The 14,328-nt window shown below is 36.6% G+C and overlaps 1 protein-coding gene across 1 annotated transcript; it reads left to right on the top strand.

Annotated features, from left to right (window-relative positions):
• Positions 1-3,079: 3,079 nt before the first annotated feature.
• LOC118982571 (apolipoprotein R-like) lies at positions 3,080-9,875 on the top strand. Its single transcript, XM_037039706.1, has 4 exons — positions 3,080-3,278; positions 6,953-7,123; positions 8,902-9,077; positions 9,635-9,875. Exons 1-4 carry the CDS (start codon positions 3,194-3,196, stop codon positions 9,791-9,793), a joined length of 591 nt encoding a protein of 196 aa, XP_036895601.1. The 5' UTR covers positions 3,080-3,193; the 3' UTR covers positions 9,794-9,875.
• Positions 9,876-14,328: the final 4,453 nt, after the last annotated feature.

Here is a 14,328-nt window from a genome sequence, read left to right as displayed (position 1 = left end):
TACGTCCTCAGGCTTCTTGTCGAGAAAATAGCTGGTGGGCCTTCTGGTTTTATAAAATGGATTACTCTTTCCACTTCTCTGAGCTTTGGATCACTTCTTTAGCCTGCCACAGCAATTCTGGCATCTCTCCACCATTTAACATTAACCATTATTTTTCTTAAATTTCCAAAAGCATCACAAAAACATATCAAAACTGACTGCTATGTCACTTACCAGAGGATTATTAGAGGGAGTGGGTGCCCATACTGACACTCTTCATTACTCAGCTTAAAGATCCCCTTCTAGGAACACTCTCCTGGCTCCTAACTCATGCTAAGCAGATCCCCCACATCCTGCATGTGAGCCCTCTCTTCCCCTAGCATGTCTGGCACATGCTTAGTCAGTTCATACCCAGAAATGACTACAGGTATTTATCTGATGGCTGGAGGGGAGGTCTGAGCAGATCTTGATGTGAGCAATTATGTCTTCATAAGATATTTGACCCATTTGATTCCTTTTCATGGTCTTCAAGTAACAAGGGCACTATCTTATAACAAAGGGGAGTGAGCCAATTATATAGACTTTTTGGGTACAGGGGAATCTGGGGTTCAAGGTACTATAGTGCATCTATTCAGATATCCTCATGTGAAGTCTAAAGGCACCACTCCTTCCATAGGGCCCTGTCTTTTAGTAGAAGATGTGTTGGGGCTAAGAGTTCATCCCTTACTAAAGTTCTACTCTTATTTTATGATTTTATTCTAAGCCTGACTATTAGCATGAATAGCTACCTGGCTACCTGAGATACTGACAGGGAGGCCTTCTGGCTTTCACACTTAGATCTGAATTGTGAGTAATTGCCTTGCTTTTTCATTTTCAGCTAAGGGGCACTGAGCCTGTATTAATGACACTAAGTCACCCAATTTCACAACAATTATTGCTGTTTCTACTGCTCCTCTCAAATGTCAGAGATATTAAACAAGACAATGCATCTCCTTGTATCCATGTCCCACGACAGCTTACCAGGTGAAAAATGTTCATAGCTGCAATGCTACAGCAAGCCAGAACTATCAATACTTTACCTACTACCACTGATGGAGTCATCATGATTGCCAGTTGGCTGGTGGGTGATCCAATCCTAGAATCCCATTCTTAGAGTTTGCTTTCTAGGTCCACTTGTGGTACAAACTGTCTTCAATTGTTTTTTTCCAGAAGGGATTCAGGGGTATGTAAATTTTTGATGGTGTGCTCTTTAGGAAAAAGAGAATCAAGCGGCACAGCAGAGGAGGAAAAAGCTGAGCAAGCTAGTGTAAACTTCACTGATCAATAGTGAACTCTTGAGAGTAAAATGCACCACAGAATCATCCAGATTTGAGGCAAGGAATGGGGACTTTTCTATCCCAAAATTAGTTGAGCATTGGCTGCTGTACAGGACAAGGTGTAACTTCTGAAGCACATTAGAATGAAGAGGCTCCTGTCATTGTAGTACAATATCTGGAGAAGATCACAGGTCTATGCCATTGACAGTAGCACCAGAAACATCTGCAGGTGGGTATACCATGAGATAAAGCCAAATAGTGTTGATTTAGCCCCAAATGGCTGGTTTATTGTCCTGACAGGAAGCCAATATTGGCCAAAAATTGGAAAATATTTTGGTATGAAGAAAAAGCTTGTATTTTAAAATCAGTCTTGGGTTCAGAATTTGCCTTAGCCACAATTGTCTGAGAGGTTTGAGGGCAGTTTACTTAATCCATATAAACCTGTATCCTCATACATATGCAATGAGGATGGTAAGAGCTATGCCACAGGGTTTTTCTTGAAGATTAATTGTGATAATTTATGTGAAGTTCTGCTACACTACATGATAAAAGATTAAAAGAAGACTTTTGGTTAATACGTTAAATTCTCCTATGGTAGTTTCTTTTTTTAAAGGAAATAACCATTTAGTGGACTAATTTGCTTTCTTTTCGCTCTAGGAAGTTGAAATTTAATTGTGATTTCCTCAGTATTCCAAAGAATTTCACTCGGTTATATTTGGTAAGTCTTCTTATTTGTTTTTGAGAGACAAGTATTTTGGTTATTACTGGTATGTAGCAGTCATTCCACTTCAGTTGAGTAGTGAAGATCATGTTAGGACAACTTCCAGAGCTTACCCTTTTGTTCTAAACACGTATTGAAACACAGATATCCACAGTTGGTGGGCAAGATATAGAATTCACATTAGTAGTTTCATTTGTACCACTTAAATAGACAATTTAGGAAATTATATGGATGAACACTCAGGGTGTCTCGGATATTTAAGAGAAACTTAGTCTTGGGGTTAACAATTCATGAAGAACAAATGTGCCTTCCATTCATTTGTCTCTTAGCATCATCCAGATATTTGAAAAGTCACACAAAATCTTCCTTTCTTCTTTATTTATCACACCCTAATATTTAACTTTCAGTGTATTCTTTTTCTGTACAAATACAAATAAGAATAATTCCCACACTAGAATAGTTTCATAGAGTGAATCATTTGGTGTTTTACGTACATCAGCAAACCCAGAAAGTAGAGTAAAGAAGTTCTATTATAAGAATAATTATTGTTTGGACTGGATTTTGGAGAATTTTTACACTTGCAAATTCATATTAGTCTCTTTTGACTAGACCATAGGCTAACTAAAAGGAAATTCAATTTTCTAGATTAAAAAATTTATTCTATGAGTGATTCATACCTCCAAATTAAAGAAACATTTTTCTGGACAAGTACTGTTTTTCAGACATTTTATTTTCTTTCATGCTATGATTTGTCATTCCTGGAGAGCCTACCACATAACCTGTGCAGCAGGCCCTGCAATCCTTGTACCTTTTACCTTTGTTTACTCAGAGAGGAATTATGTGTATATCCAGAAAGAAACTTATTACATGTGCCATTTGAACAGCAACAAAGTCCCGGCTTTACAATAGTAAATTTGTACAGAACCCCAGAGGGCCCAAGACTTTTCTTCCCAAGAAGAGAACCTTATCAGCTTGGCCTGACAGATCTGTGCATAACACCTGGTCTTCTAGTCACTCCCACAGCCCCTCCTCTTTAGAGACGCAGTGCTGGGAACTTTGCCAAGGCTGAGTGGCTTGGCTTAGGAATCATTTCAACCCTTATTGAAATTTACTTCATCTTTATTCAAGGTGTCTGAGAGTGCTGAGTCCCACAGCAGCACCCCTGAAATTCTCCACCATGTCCCCCAAGTTGCAGAGCATTCTCCAAGCCCTGTACTCTCTTGGCATCTTGACCTTACTGCTGTGCTCCTCTGGTCTGTGTGGTAAGTACAGTGGTTATGGGGTAAAGGAGGTAGTTTCTCTAAGATATAGAGAACAATACCAATCAATAATTCATCGAATGTAATCAAATGGTGGTAAGGTATAATCCTTTATTTTTATTATTTAAATTTTTGTTGTATTTTTTCCATTACTATTTAGTCCCCTTACATCCCTCTTCCCCTTCAATCACCACACTGTTGTCAATGTTTATGAGTCCTTTCCTTTTTGCTCCATCTCTCCACCCCCTAACCTTCCCCCTCCCTCTAGCTATCATTCTGCTCTCTATGAGTCTGTCTCTGGTTTCCTTGTTAGTTCAGTTTGTTCATTAGATTCTACATATGAGTGAACTTATATGGTATTTGTCTTTCTCTAATTGGCTTATTTCACTTAGCATAATGTTCTCCAGATCCATCCATACTGTCACAAAGGATAATTTTTTCTTTTTTACAGCTGAATAGTATTCCACTGTGTAAATGTTCCATAGTTGTTTTAGCCACTCATCTACTGATGGACACTTTGGCTGCTTCTGTATCTTGGTGATTGTAAATAATGCTGCAATGAACATAGGGTTACTTGTGTTCTTTTGAATTAGTGTTTTGGGCTCCTTTGGATATATTTCCAGAAGTGGGATCACTGGGTCAAAAGGCAGATCTATTTTTAATTTTTGAGGTATCTTCATACTGCTTTCCACAGTGGCTGTACCACTTTGCATTCTCACCAACAGCACACAAGGACTCCCCTTTCTCTACATCCTCATCAGCACTTTGTTGATTTATTGATGATAGTCATTCTTACAGGTATGAGGTATATAACCTTTTTGAAAGAGTACAATGAACTATGTTATTAATAAAAATGAATATTTTAAAATAAAAAAGAAGTTCTAGATAGAGGCTATTATGTCTAGAATAATTTGTGTTGATAGGTAAAAATCCTTGTGAGGCTGCTTCAGCAAGAAATAACCATTAATTTTCAAATCAATTTCCTACATTTAAATGCTCCAGAATGCTTAAAGCATATTTATTTTTCATATGGATTAATTATGCCATCTATAATCTTAATTAGTGATTGATTGGGAAAAAATCAGTAAAGCAAAGTTATTGTCTGCTATCACAAACAGTAAATTTTTTAGAGTAACATATAGGACACTTTGAAAACTGTAAGCCATTATATCAATGTAAAGTATTGTTATTGAAATGTAGACAAATTTTTACAAACAAAGGAGAAAATAAAAGGGTTTGGGAGAACTTAACCAGAACTGGTTGAAGATCTGTTATTATAAAAATTAGTTTGTTGTTATATTTTTTAAATGGAAATGACCTTTAAGCAAACTATTTTTCTCTTGTGCTAGCTAACATAATTTACACGAGAAAACTAATTGTCATAATAAAAAATTTTTATGCTTATTTCCTGAAAACAGGTATTATGGCATATAAATTTAGGATTTAGAATAGCTTAGAGGGGAAAATCCTGACTCTAAAATAATAGCTGAAATAAATGCTCTTATGTGGGCTAGCAGATGATTTAAAAGTGAGGAAGTCATGCCTTCTCTATTAGTGAGAGTGATAAGGGGGAAAGCATGGGTTTATTAAGGAAGAATTTCTATTTAGAAGGTGACTTTTCACATCAAATGCAGAACTGTACTAGCTTAGGTTATAGAATTAGTATATAAAGAATGTTCTGCTTGGAATTTTTAGGTCTCCAACGCTGTCTCTGAGGTGTCCTCTCTTAGAGTCTGAGGTAGCAGAAAGAGGCCTTATCAAGTTTATTAATGTCTTTCAATTATGTCTTCATATTTCCACCTCATTGTCTCTTTTTCTTTGGTTCTTCCTATTACCTCTGGCCTCATCCCTCTGAAATGGCATGTAATGTCTGTCAACTTTGGCCTATATCTCCCTTTCTGACTCTGCTTCCCCTTTACTTCTCAGTAACAATCTTCTGATTCCAGAGACTTTGTTCATTGCTTCAATATTGATCTGTCTCTACTATCTCATCAGCTACTCGACTTCCACCCATCCTTCGAGATGTTTCTCCAACTTATTCCTGGATGCCATCCCCAATACCCCCATAGAACTCTTTCTGTCCTACTCTTTGGAACTTGTGTGGCTGGTGTTGTGGTATAACTATTTAAATAGCTCTATCTTACCTTTCTAAGTACATTGCAAGTATGGCCCTTAATATTACCTGAAAAGCCTAGTACAGAACTTCATATATATGTTTATTCAAAAAAATTAAGTTATTTTTTATATTTCTATGAAGGTACTTAATTTGTGTGTCAGAAAAGGCTACATGGAAGTTGTTGACTTATATACAGGTGAATTAAGCAGAACTTACCTTGGAATTGCTCTTACTATGCTTTCTGAACCTCCCAGAGTGGAAACTTTGGGAGGAGCAGAAATAAGATAAATAGTGTTTGCCCTGAGCTGATTCTTGGCTCTACAAGTGTTTAAAGCTTGTTCTCTCTCCTATGAGTTTGTTTGTGTTTTGGGGTACTTCGTCATCACTGAGGATGTGCTAACTGCAATTCTTGGGATATGGTCAAATCCATCTCTGATTCTGGTTGACCACTTACTCTTTTACTCTTTCCTTTCTCTTAGATATCTGGTGACTCCTAGAGCTTTTTTTTTTCTTTTTAACTGAGGCCTTCTTCTCATTTTTGGTGGTCCTTGGGATAGGCCTGAAGACAACTCCACCCTGGTTGTCTTTCTAAAAGCAACCCAGCTCTAAACCACGGGAAGTCCTTACTCATGCTCTATTCTGAATAATGTCAGGAATACAGATCATTCTCAAAGCAGCAACAATCTGTCCTTTGCTCTTATCATAAGAGCCACCAGACAGCTTGTCTAGTGTTTCCTCCAAACTGAAAAGAAACATTATCAGGCTTTCACAACATGAAAATGTGAGGGAGAAACACACCCACACATCAGCCTCATCTGGGGCCCGGGGTAGTGTTCACAGGATATAAAAAGCTTTATAAAAATACTTCTCCAACTATTATTCTTCAAAAAAATTAACTTAAACTGGTTCTGAGACACTTACTTCTTTAATTATGGGGTATTACTTGACATTGAAAGTACCAAGAAGAATACTGCTCTAATCCCTAAGTTTTATCCATGTCACTGGCACTTATGTAGAATATTTTATTCTTTTAATGTTGTGTTTCCTTTTCTCTAGAATGGACATGATGATAATACTGTCTCAAAGCATGAGTGTGAGGGTTAAATGGTTATAAATGATTATAAAATGGTTTCATAAAATCATTTCACCAAAAATCATAAAATGATTAACACAGTGGTAAAGAATTGAACAACTCATTCCCAGTAATTTTTTTTAAGATTTTATTTATTTATCCTTAGAGGGGAAGGGAAGGAAAGAGGGAGAGAAATATCAGTGTATGGTTGCCTCTCATGCATCCCCCGCTGGGACCTGGCCTGGAACCCAGGCATGTGCCCTGACTGGGAATTGAATCGTGATTCTCTGGTTCGCAGGCCCACGCTCAATCCACTGAGCTATACCAGTCAGGGCCATTCCCAGTAATTTTGTCAAGAAGATGAAATACACCTCAGCATTATAATTTAATGACTTAGTTCTGTCAAATGAGAGGAGTCCCTCAATCTGAATTGTTAATTAAATTAAACTCTAGCTCATTCTCTTCCACCTTTTTCTCTCACCATTCAAGATTGCAGTAGCCCTCCTAGTATTGCCCATGGATCTCATCACGAAGCGAGTTCTTTCTTTTCCTTTACAACTGTGGTGCTCTATGAATGTGATGAAGGATACGTTCTGGTTGGAGACCGCAAAATCACCTGTAGAAATTCACAATGGTCATCTCCAGCCCCTAAATGTAAAGGTAACTTCAACTTTACTGATTGCTCTTGCTAAGGAGATAGAACCTACAGGAAAGTTGTAGTAGTGTCTCCCTGCAGCCAGAAGCATCACTTAGAATTTTGTATTTTATTTATTTATTCATTTCATATAATTAATGTTAATACATGCACATAGTAGAATATTTTTAAAGTGTGAACTTATCACCCAGTTAATCTCACTGGTACTAGCAGGCATGTTTTCAAAGGTAATCTATAGGGCCACTGTTGCTTTGTTTTAATAAAATTTTTAATTTAAATGTAACATACTACAGAACTGTGCACAAATTCTAGGTGTACAGGTCAATCATTATCATAAAGTGAGTTGACCCATGAAACTATCACTCATGTCAAGAAGTACTGCCATTATCAACACCCTAGAAATGTTCCACATGTCCTCTTCCATTTACTCCTCAAAGGAGGTCTCTATTCCAACACCGTAGATTAATTTTGCCAACCTTTTAACTTCATATAAAGAAAAGCACTTACATACTCTATTGTGCCTGGCTTCTTTCCTTAACATCATATTTTAGAAAAGCATCTATGTTCTTATATGTAGTGATAGTTTATTCATTTTCATTTATTCCTTTGGACAAATATAGCATATTTTATGTGTCTTATAAAAGTTTGAACTTTTTAATGTTTTAGGCTATTATGAATAATGCTCTTATATGCATATTTCTTGGTACAAATTTGTCAACATCCCTGATAGGAATAAACTTAGGTGTAGAATTACCATTTCATAGAGTATGCACTTATTCATTTTAGTAGATGATACTAAATCTTGTTCATAAGTGGTTACAACAATTTACATTTCTACCAGTAGTATATAAGTGTTCTAGTTTTGATAAACAGAAGTTCTACATTTCAACTTAGTTTGATTTATTGATCTTTTTCTCAACATTGGAGCTTTTTGTGTCTGGTTTAAGAAATATTTGCCTACAACAAGGTCACAAAAATATATTCACCTGTGTTACCTCCCAGACCTTTATTATTTTACCTTTCACATTCATACAACCAATGAACTTGGAATATTTCTCTAGATTCATGGTAAAAAGTAGAAGTCAACATTTGTTTTTCCCCAGTGAATAATCAATGAATCCTGTACAACTTATTAAATGGACCATAGTGTCCACACTCCTCTGCAGTGCTACCTTTGTTATAATTCAAGTGCCCGTGTATGTATGTTTCTGCTTCCACAACCACCTTCACATTATAAAGTTGACCTGATTAAAAATTTCTGGTTGACCACTAAGGTTAAGATTGCCTCTAATTTTTTTAATCTCACTGTGCATAGCAACTGAAGAGGCTCATTCCTCTCCATTGTCTTTATTTAATATAGGAAGATGTTAAGGGTATGCAAATTAAAATTATGTGCTTAGAATTATGCAAAGAGTAAGTAAGGTTTTGAGATATAGTAACTTTGAAAACTCAGATTATAGGACCATAATACTTAGGTTTATATCATAATTTGCCACCTAAAAGCTATTCAACCTTAGTCAAGTCACATAAACTATCTGTACCTAATTTTCCTCTCTAACAAAATGGAGGTAATAATAGTGTTATAATAGTGTTTTATGTTGATAGTAGTATGTAAATTATTATTATTAATTTTATTGTTACAATAATAGAGTAGAAGCAAAAAACAACTTTCATCATGTAGGTCTAATTTATTATCAGTGTTTTTCAACCCTCAGTATTTTCTACTATTGTAAAATCTTAATCTGAGAATCACAAGATGATCAAAATTGTGTTTCCATAACAGCTTTGTGTCTGAAACCAGAGATAGAAAATGGAAATCTGTCTGTGGATAAGAATCTGTACATTGAGCTTGAAAATGTCACCATCCAGTGTGACACTGGCTATGGTATTGTCAACAATCAAAGTATCACCTGCTCAGAAAACAGAACCTGGTACCCAGAGGTGCCCACATGTAAGTGGGTAAGTGGCACACACTTCAGGCTATTATATCACATTCTGAAAATGGTAGCCTGCTCAAGAGCACTGTCCCAACCAACACTGATGAGATCTGACTTCCATCAGGACTCATTTCTCTGTTGTTTATATCACTTTGGAATCAGTAATTTCATCCTCAAAGCACTTGGTGAGTTGATTAAGACAATTTCCCATTATCTCATTTAATAGCAAAAAAAAAACAAAACCAAAGTCCTTAGATAAGAGGGAAGAGTAACAAAGATCCAGGTAACATGGCTCCAGCCCTGTATTTTCTATCATAAGTGCTAAGCTTTTGTATAGCCATCAATACCTCCCTTCAGTTTTCCCAAAAGATGCCCCCGGGTGTCTTTGGCAGCACATTGGTCTGGATCCTAGGATGAACATTTTGCTGAGACACAAAGTATCTCGGATTTTTTATATCAGTCCTGGGGAGGGTCACAATACTCCAATTTTGCTGTCATCACTGAGGCATCCTGAAAGACTCTCCTACCTTTACAGTTTGGAGAGCAGCCTCTCAAAATCCATCCTTTTATCTCTTTTAGGAAGTCCATAATGGCTGTGAACAAGTGGTAGAAGGCAGCAAACTCTTGCAGTGTCTCCCAAACCCAGAGGATGTGAAAATGGCCCTGGAAGTGTATAAACTGTCTCTGGAAATTAAGCGACTCAAACAGGAGCAAGACTTGAAAAGGATCATCAGCTAGAAATCATTGCATCCATTACCCCTCACTCATTCCACACCCTAGACCCCCTCCAAATAAAGTATTAAGTACATTTTTCTTATTAGTAACTCTACTATTTCTTAAATACTATTATTTACTGAAAAGATCACCTGTTTCAGGAGACTCTTAGTGACACCAATAATGTGGAACTATTGATAATTTATATCTTATCTCATATTAAGCTTCTGCTCTTGTGGATTTGGTGGAATGGCAGAAATAAATAATTACCTGTGAAAGATCCAGTGTCTTTGTTTCCACTTTGATTCCTGTGAAATATTAGGGTCCTATATAAATGCTCCTCTGGTTAATGTTGTTTTCTCCTTTACCACATTTGGGGGAATATTTGGTCCTTGAATATACATACTCGTGCCTTGTCTGAGGTGTCTTTACCCTACATTTTCACTGGTTATTCATCTTTCAATGCCCAGGTCAAATATAGCACCTTCCTCTAAGTCTTTGCCTTTCTCTTCCTATTTGTTCATCAGTATTTGTCTGGAAAAACTTCTCACTTTTCTCTTCTTATTTAAGGTATACTTGTTCTTCGTTCAACTTTCCTTCCATCCAACAATAAACAGTTTTAGATTCTTCGAAAGCCTGATCTAGACTCAACCCAAACACTCCTCTTGTCCATGCCCAAGTCTTCCAATATAATCTAATCACTTTTCAAATATTTCAATTAAAATGGCTTTAGTGTCTCTCTTAAACCAGATTCCCCAGAAGCAGACACTGAGAAGAAGATTTATGTACACAACTATTTTATTAAAGGAAGTGTTCCAAGAGAAATGGGAAAGTAGGTAGGGTGAGCAGAACAGGGCAGAGAAGTAGCCTAGCAGAACAATCAGGCAAAGTCCTACAGAGAATAACTTTGTCTTGTCCTAAACAGAACTCTAGATTATAAATTTGCTTAAGTTTTAATGTTCATTCTGCTGTGCCAGTCAGTTATTGGTGAAGGGCCGTTATAGGGACACAGAAGTGCCCAGGGCATCCAGCTCTCCCTGTGTGAGGGCAAGGCTCTCACAGTGAAGGGAGTCCTGCCAGGAGTCTAGAAGTCCCCTTCTAGTGTGCTACAATGACTGTTAGACATGGAAGCACAGAGAAGCCTACAGACAAGTGCACAGAAATGATAAAGCACCGTGAGGGACTTGGCAGAGCTTATATCTCTGTGCATTCTTGGGAGCTTTATATTTCTGACAGTCACCATTTCTTCCAATTTTTTGCCTTCTCTGAAATCTCATTCTCACTTATGCTTACCTGCTATGACTGGCTTCTGGTTCTCTACTACATCTTGATCAATAATGGGAACACAACCTCTTTTCCCTGATTTTAGCAAAGTATCAGTCACATAAGAAAGTTGCATAGTTGACTTGTATTAAAGTTTTAGCCATTAACAGAAGGGTATATGGCTGGCTACACTAAGACTGGACTTTCACACTGGATGTTACATCACTGTGATCTTAAAACAACAGTGTGGTGATTAAGGGTATGGAAGAGGGGGTGGTTGGAGGCAGAAGAGGGTATAAGGGAGATAAATGGTAATGGGGAAAATGCAATAAAAATAAAGTATTAAAAAAAGACTTACTGCCTTTCATTGTCACCAGGAATATTTCCTGGCTGACTTTCTCTGCATAACCCTGCCAGGCTTGTCTGGTCTCCCACTGCCCTGCCTCAAATCTCTCCGTGATGCACATCATTCATTCTTGCTCCAGCTGCCCCAGAAACCCATTTCCCTTTATTAGGGAAAGCATTTTAGCTCTCTATCTTTTTGTAGTCTCAGGGATTGATAACCAGAACTTCATGAATGTACTCAAATAAACAAAGGGTCATCCATTAAGTTTGGGCAGCACGATGTAGAGAAGATTCAGGGGAATCTCTGAAATACCAGTCTTTCTGTGTTTTTTCTGCCTCAGTCTCTGGGGGTGAGGCAATGTAGAGATCTTATGAATTATGTAACAATTTTTTGTTAATTCTAAGTTAATTACCAACAATTATAATTATAGAAGTAATATGAGAAGGGACCTCCAAAAACCCAGAATTATCTTCTAGAGGGCATGCCCCGTTGTAGTACAAGCTTTCCTTGCTAGGTGAGTGTTCTAGGAACCCAACTATACCAGTGCATCAGCTGGCATTGCTATGAGAGGATGAGTTTGGATTCAGTGAGTAGTTATCTTTTTATACTAGCAGATTTGTTCTTTTAACTCCTTTTTATTGTTGTTCAAGTACAGTTGTCTTCGTTTTCCTCCCACCACTCCCCCCGACCTCAGCCATCCCCATTTCCCACCTTTGATCCTAAGTTTGTTTTGATCAACCCCCTTTGTTTTTTGTCCATGTGTCCTTTATATCTGTTCCTGAAAATCCTTCCCCTTTTTCCCCCTATTGCTCCCTCCCACCTCCCTTCTGGTTACTGTCATTCTGTTCTTAATTTCAATGTCTCTGGTTATATTTTGCTTGCTTGTTTGTTGTATTGAGTAGTTTCCATTTATAGGTGAGTTCATACGGTATTTGTCTTTCACCACCTGATTCCACTTAGCATAATGGTCTCCAGAACCCTCTTGATCTTTACTAAGCCAAGCCAAGCCAAACAATGATCTATGAATAATTTCCTTACAAGACAACTCTTTAATTTTTATGGCAGTAATAATTTATCTTGTTTTCTGGTTTAGTCTTCTGTGTTCCCATTGGTACGTGCTCCCATACATCTGCCATAGTAGTATTTTTCCTAGGGCTCAGACATGTCAAATGCTGTTTCAATTCTATTTGCCTGCCACCACCTCTCCTAGAGATTTCCTTCCTAGACTCTCTATTCAGTGGTTCTGAGATGAGCTGTTTACTTTAAAACCTTGGGTCTTTCCTTTGCTGTTCTCTTTACTACTTTGAAGCCAAGTCTTTGTTTCAGTTTATTTTCTAATTTATGCTGGAACAGATCCTTCAAAAGGTGCCTAAGAAAGAATGCCCAGGAAATAAATTGTTGAGTACTTAAATGTTTTAAAATATCTGTTTTTCCTGCCCTCACAGTTAATTGATAGATTGTTTGTACACAGAAATTTGGATTCTCTCAGAATTTTTATTGTATTTCCCAATTGCTAAGTGCCTTCCAGTTCTATAATGGAATAATTAATGATACTCCAATCCTTGATACAATGTTGTTCATCTTTTTTTACTCTCTCATTCTGAGATATTTTAGCATCTTCTCTTTATCCCTGTGTTCTTGATCTAGAATATTTTCCATGCATTAGCCTAGGTACATGCTAAGACTTTTAAATATAGAAATTGATGTGCTTCAGATCAAGAAATAATTTAGAAATTTTTGTGGGTTTTTAAAATTTTTTATTTTGCTTTAGCTGTGTTTTCCACCTCCCGGAACTCCTGTTAGTTAAATATTGTTATAACTTTTATTTCTGTTCTACATTTTGGGTTTCTTTTTTGTATTCTACTTTTTGGAAGATTTTCCTGATTTTGTATTTTAAGATTTTTATTGAAGTTTAGTATCTGTTTATCATATTTTAATTTCCTAAAGCTTGTTCTTATTCTGTATGTTACTTTTAAGTAGTATCTTATGTTGTTCATGAATACAATTATCATTTTTTCTGTCTCTGAAAATATTAATTACAATATGGGTCTTTAAGGGCATTCCTTGCTTTTTGCTCACATGAAGAAATGCTACCTAAAATATTGATTGATATCTCTGTGTGTATGTGACATTTCTCTAATAATGAACTTTTAAGTTTGATGGGCAGAAAAAGGTTCAACTATTTGTATGTTTTTTTTATGTTGAAATGGACATGTATCTACAGGTATTTCTTGGGACATGTTCAATGCTTCCTGAAAAGATTTATGTAATCTCCTTTTTTTTAAAAAAAAAAAAGAAGATACCATTGCTGCTACCATTTTTTAAGAAGATACCATTTTTATTGTTGTTCAAGTATAATTGTCTCCATTTTCACCCCAGCATGCCTCCCTTCCCCACCTCTGTTAATTTATAAGCCTTAGTCTTTTCTCTTGAGTTTCTACTACTTGTTATGTGCTATGTAAAGTGAAGAAATTAGTGCTTCGACATTTATGTTCAATTTCACTGCCCCTTTCACCTGTCAGCCTGTATCTATGTACTACTATTTTTATATTGCATCATTTATAGCACTTTGATTTTATTGAATATCTATGACCACTACACATTGGAGACAGAATTAACTACACTTGCCATTTTATCTGAGGAGTTTGTTCAAAGTAGGTGTTCAATACTCATTTCACAAAGAGGTGTTTGAAGTTCCACAAGCTAAAACTTGGTACAAAAGATCAATTTTTAAAACTTTCTGCTGAATATAATTCCTTCTTGGTACCACAAACCAAAAACATATTATGTGTTTTTCTGGGTTTTACAGGAGAGCCCAAGGTCATGAAAAGGACCAAAAATAGACAAAATCTTGAAACAGATCAAAACTGAAGTTTTAGTATCACTAGATTTTAAGACTGATTATAAAGCTATATTAATAAAGGCAATTTGGTGGTAGCACAAATATAAT

This window comes from Sturnira hondurensis, unplaced genomic scaffold, assembly GCF_014824575.4.
Source record: "Sturnira hondurensis isolate 20B ecotype Veracruz unplaced genomic scaffold, ASM1482457v3 Scaffold0025400, whole genome shotgun sequence".
Taxonomy (NCBI): domain Eukaryota; kingdom Metazoa; phylum Chordata; class Mammalia; order Chiroptera; family Phyllostomidae; genus Sturnira; species Sturnira hondurensis.
This window is presented reverse-complemented; position numbering and strand designations above follow the sequence as displayed.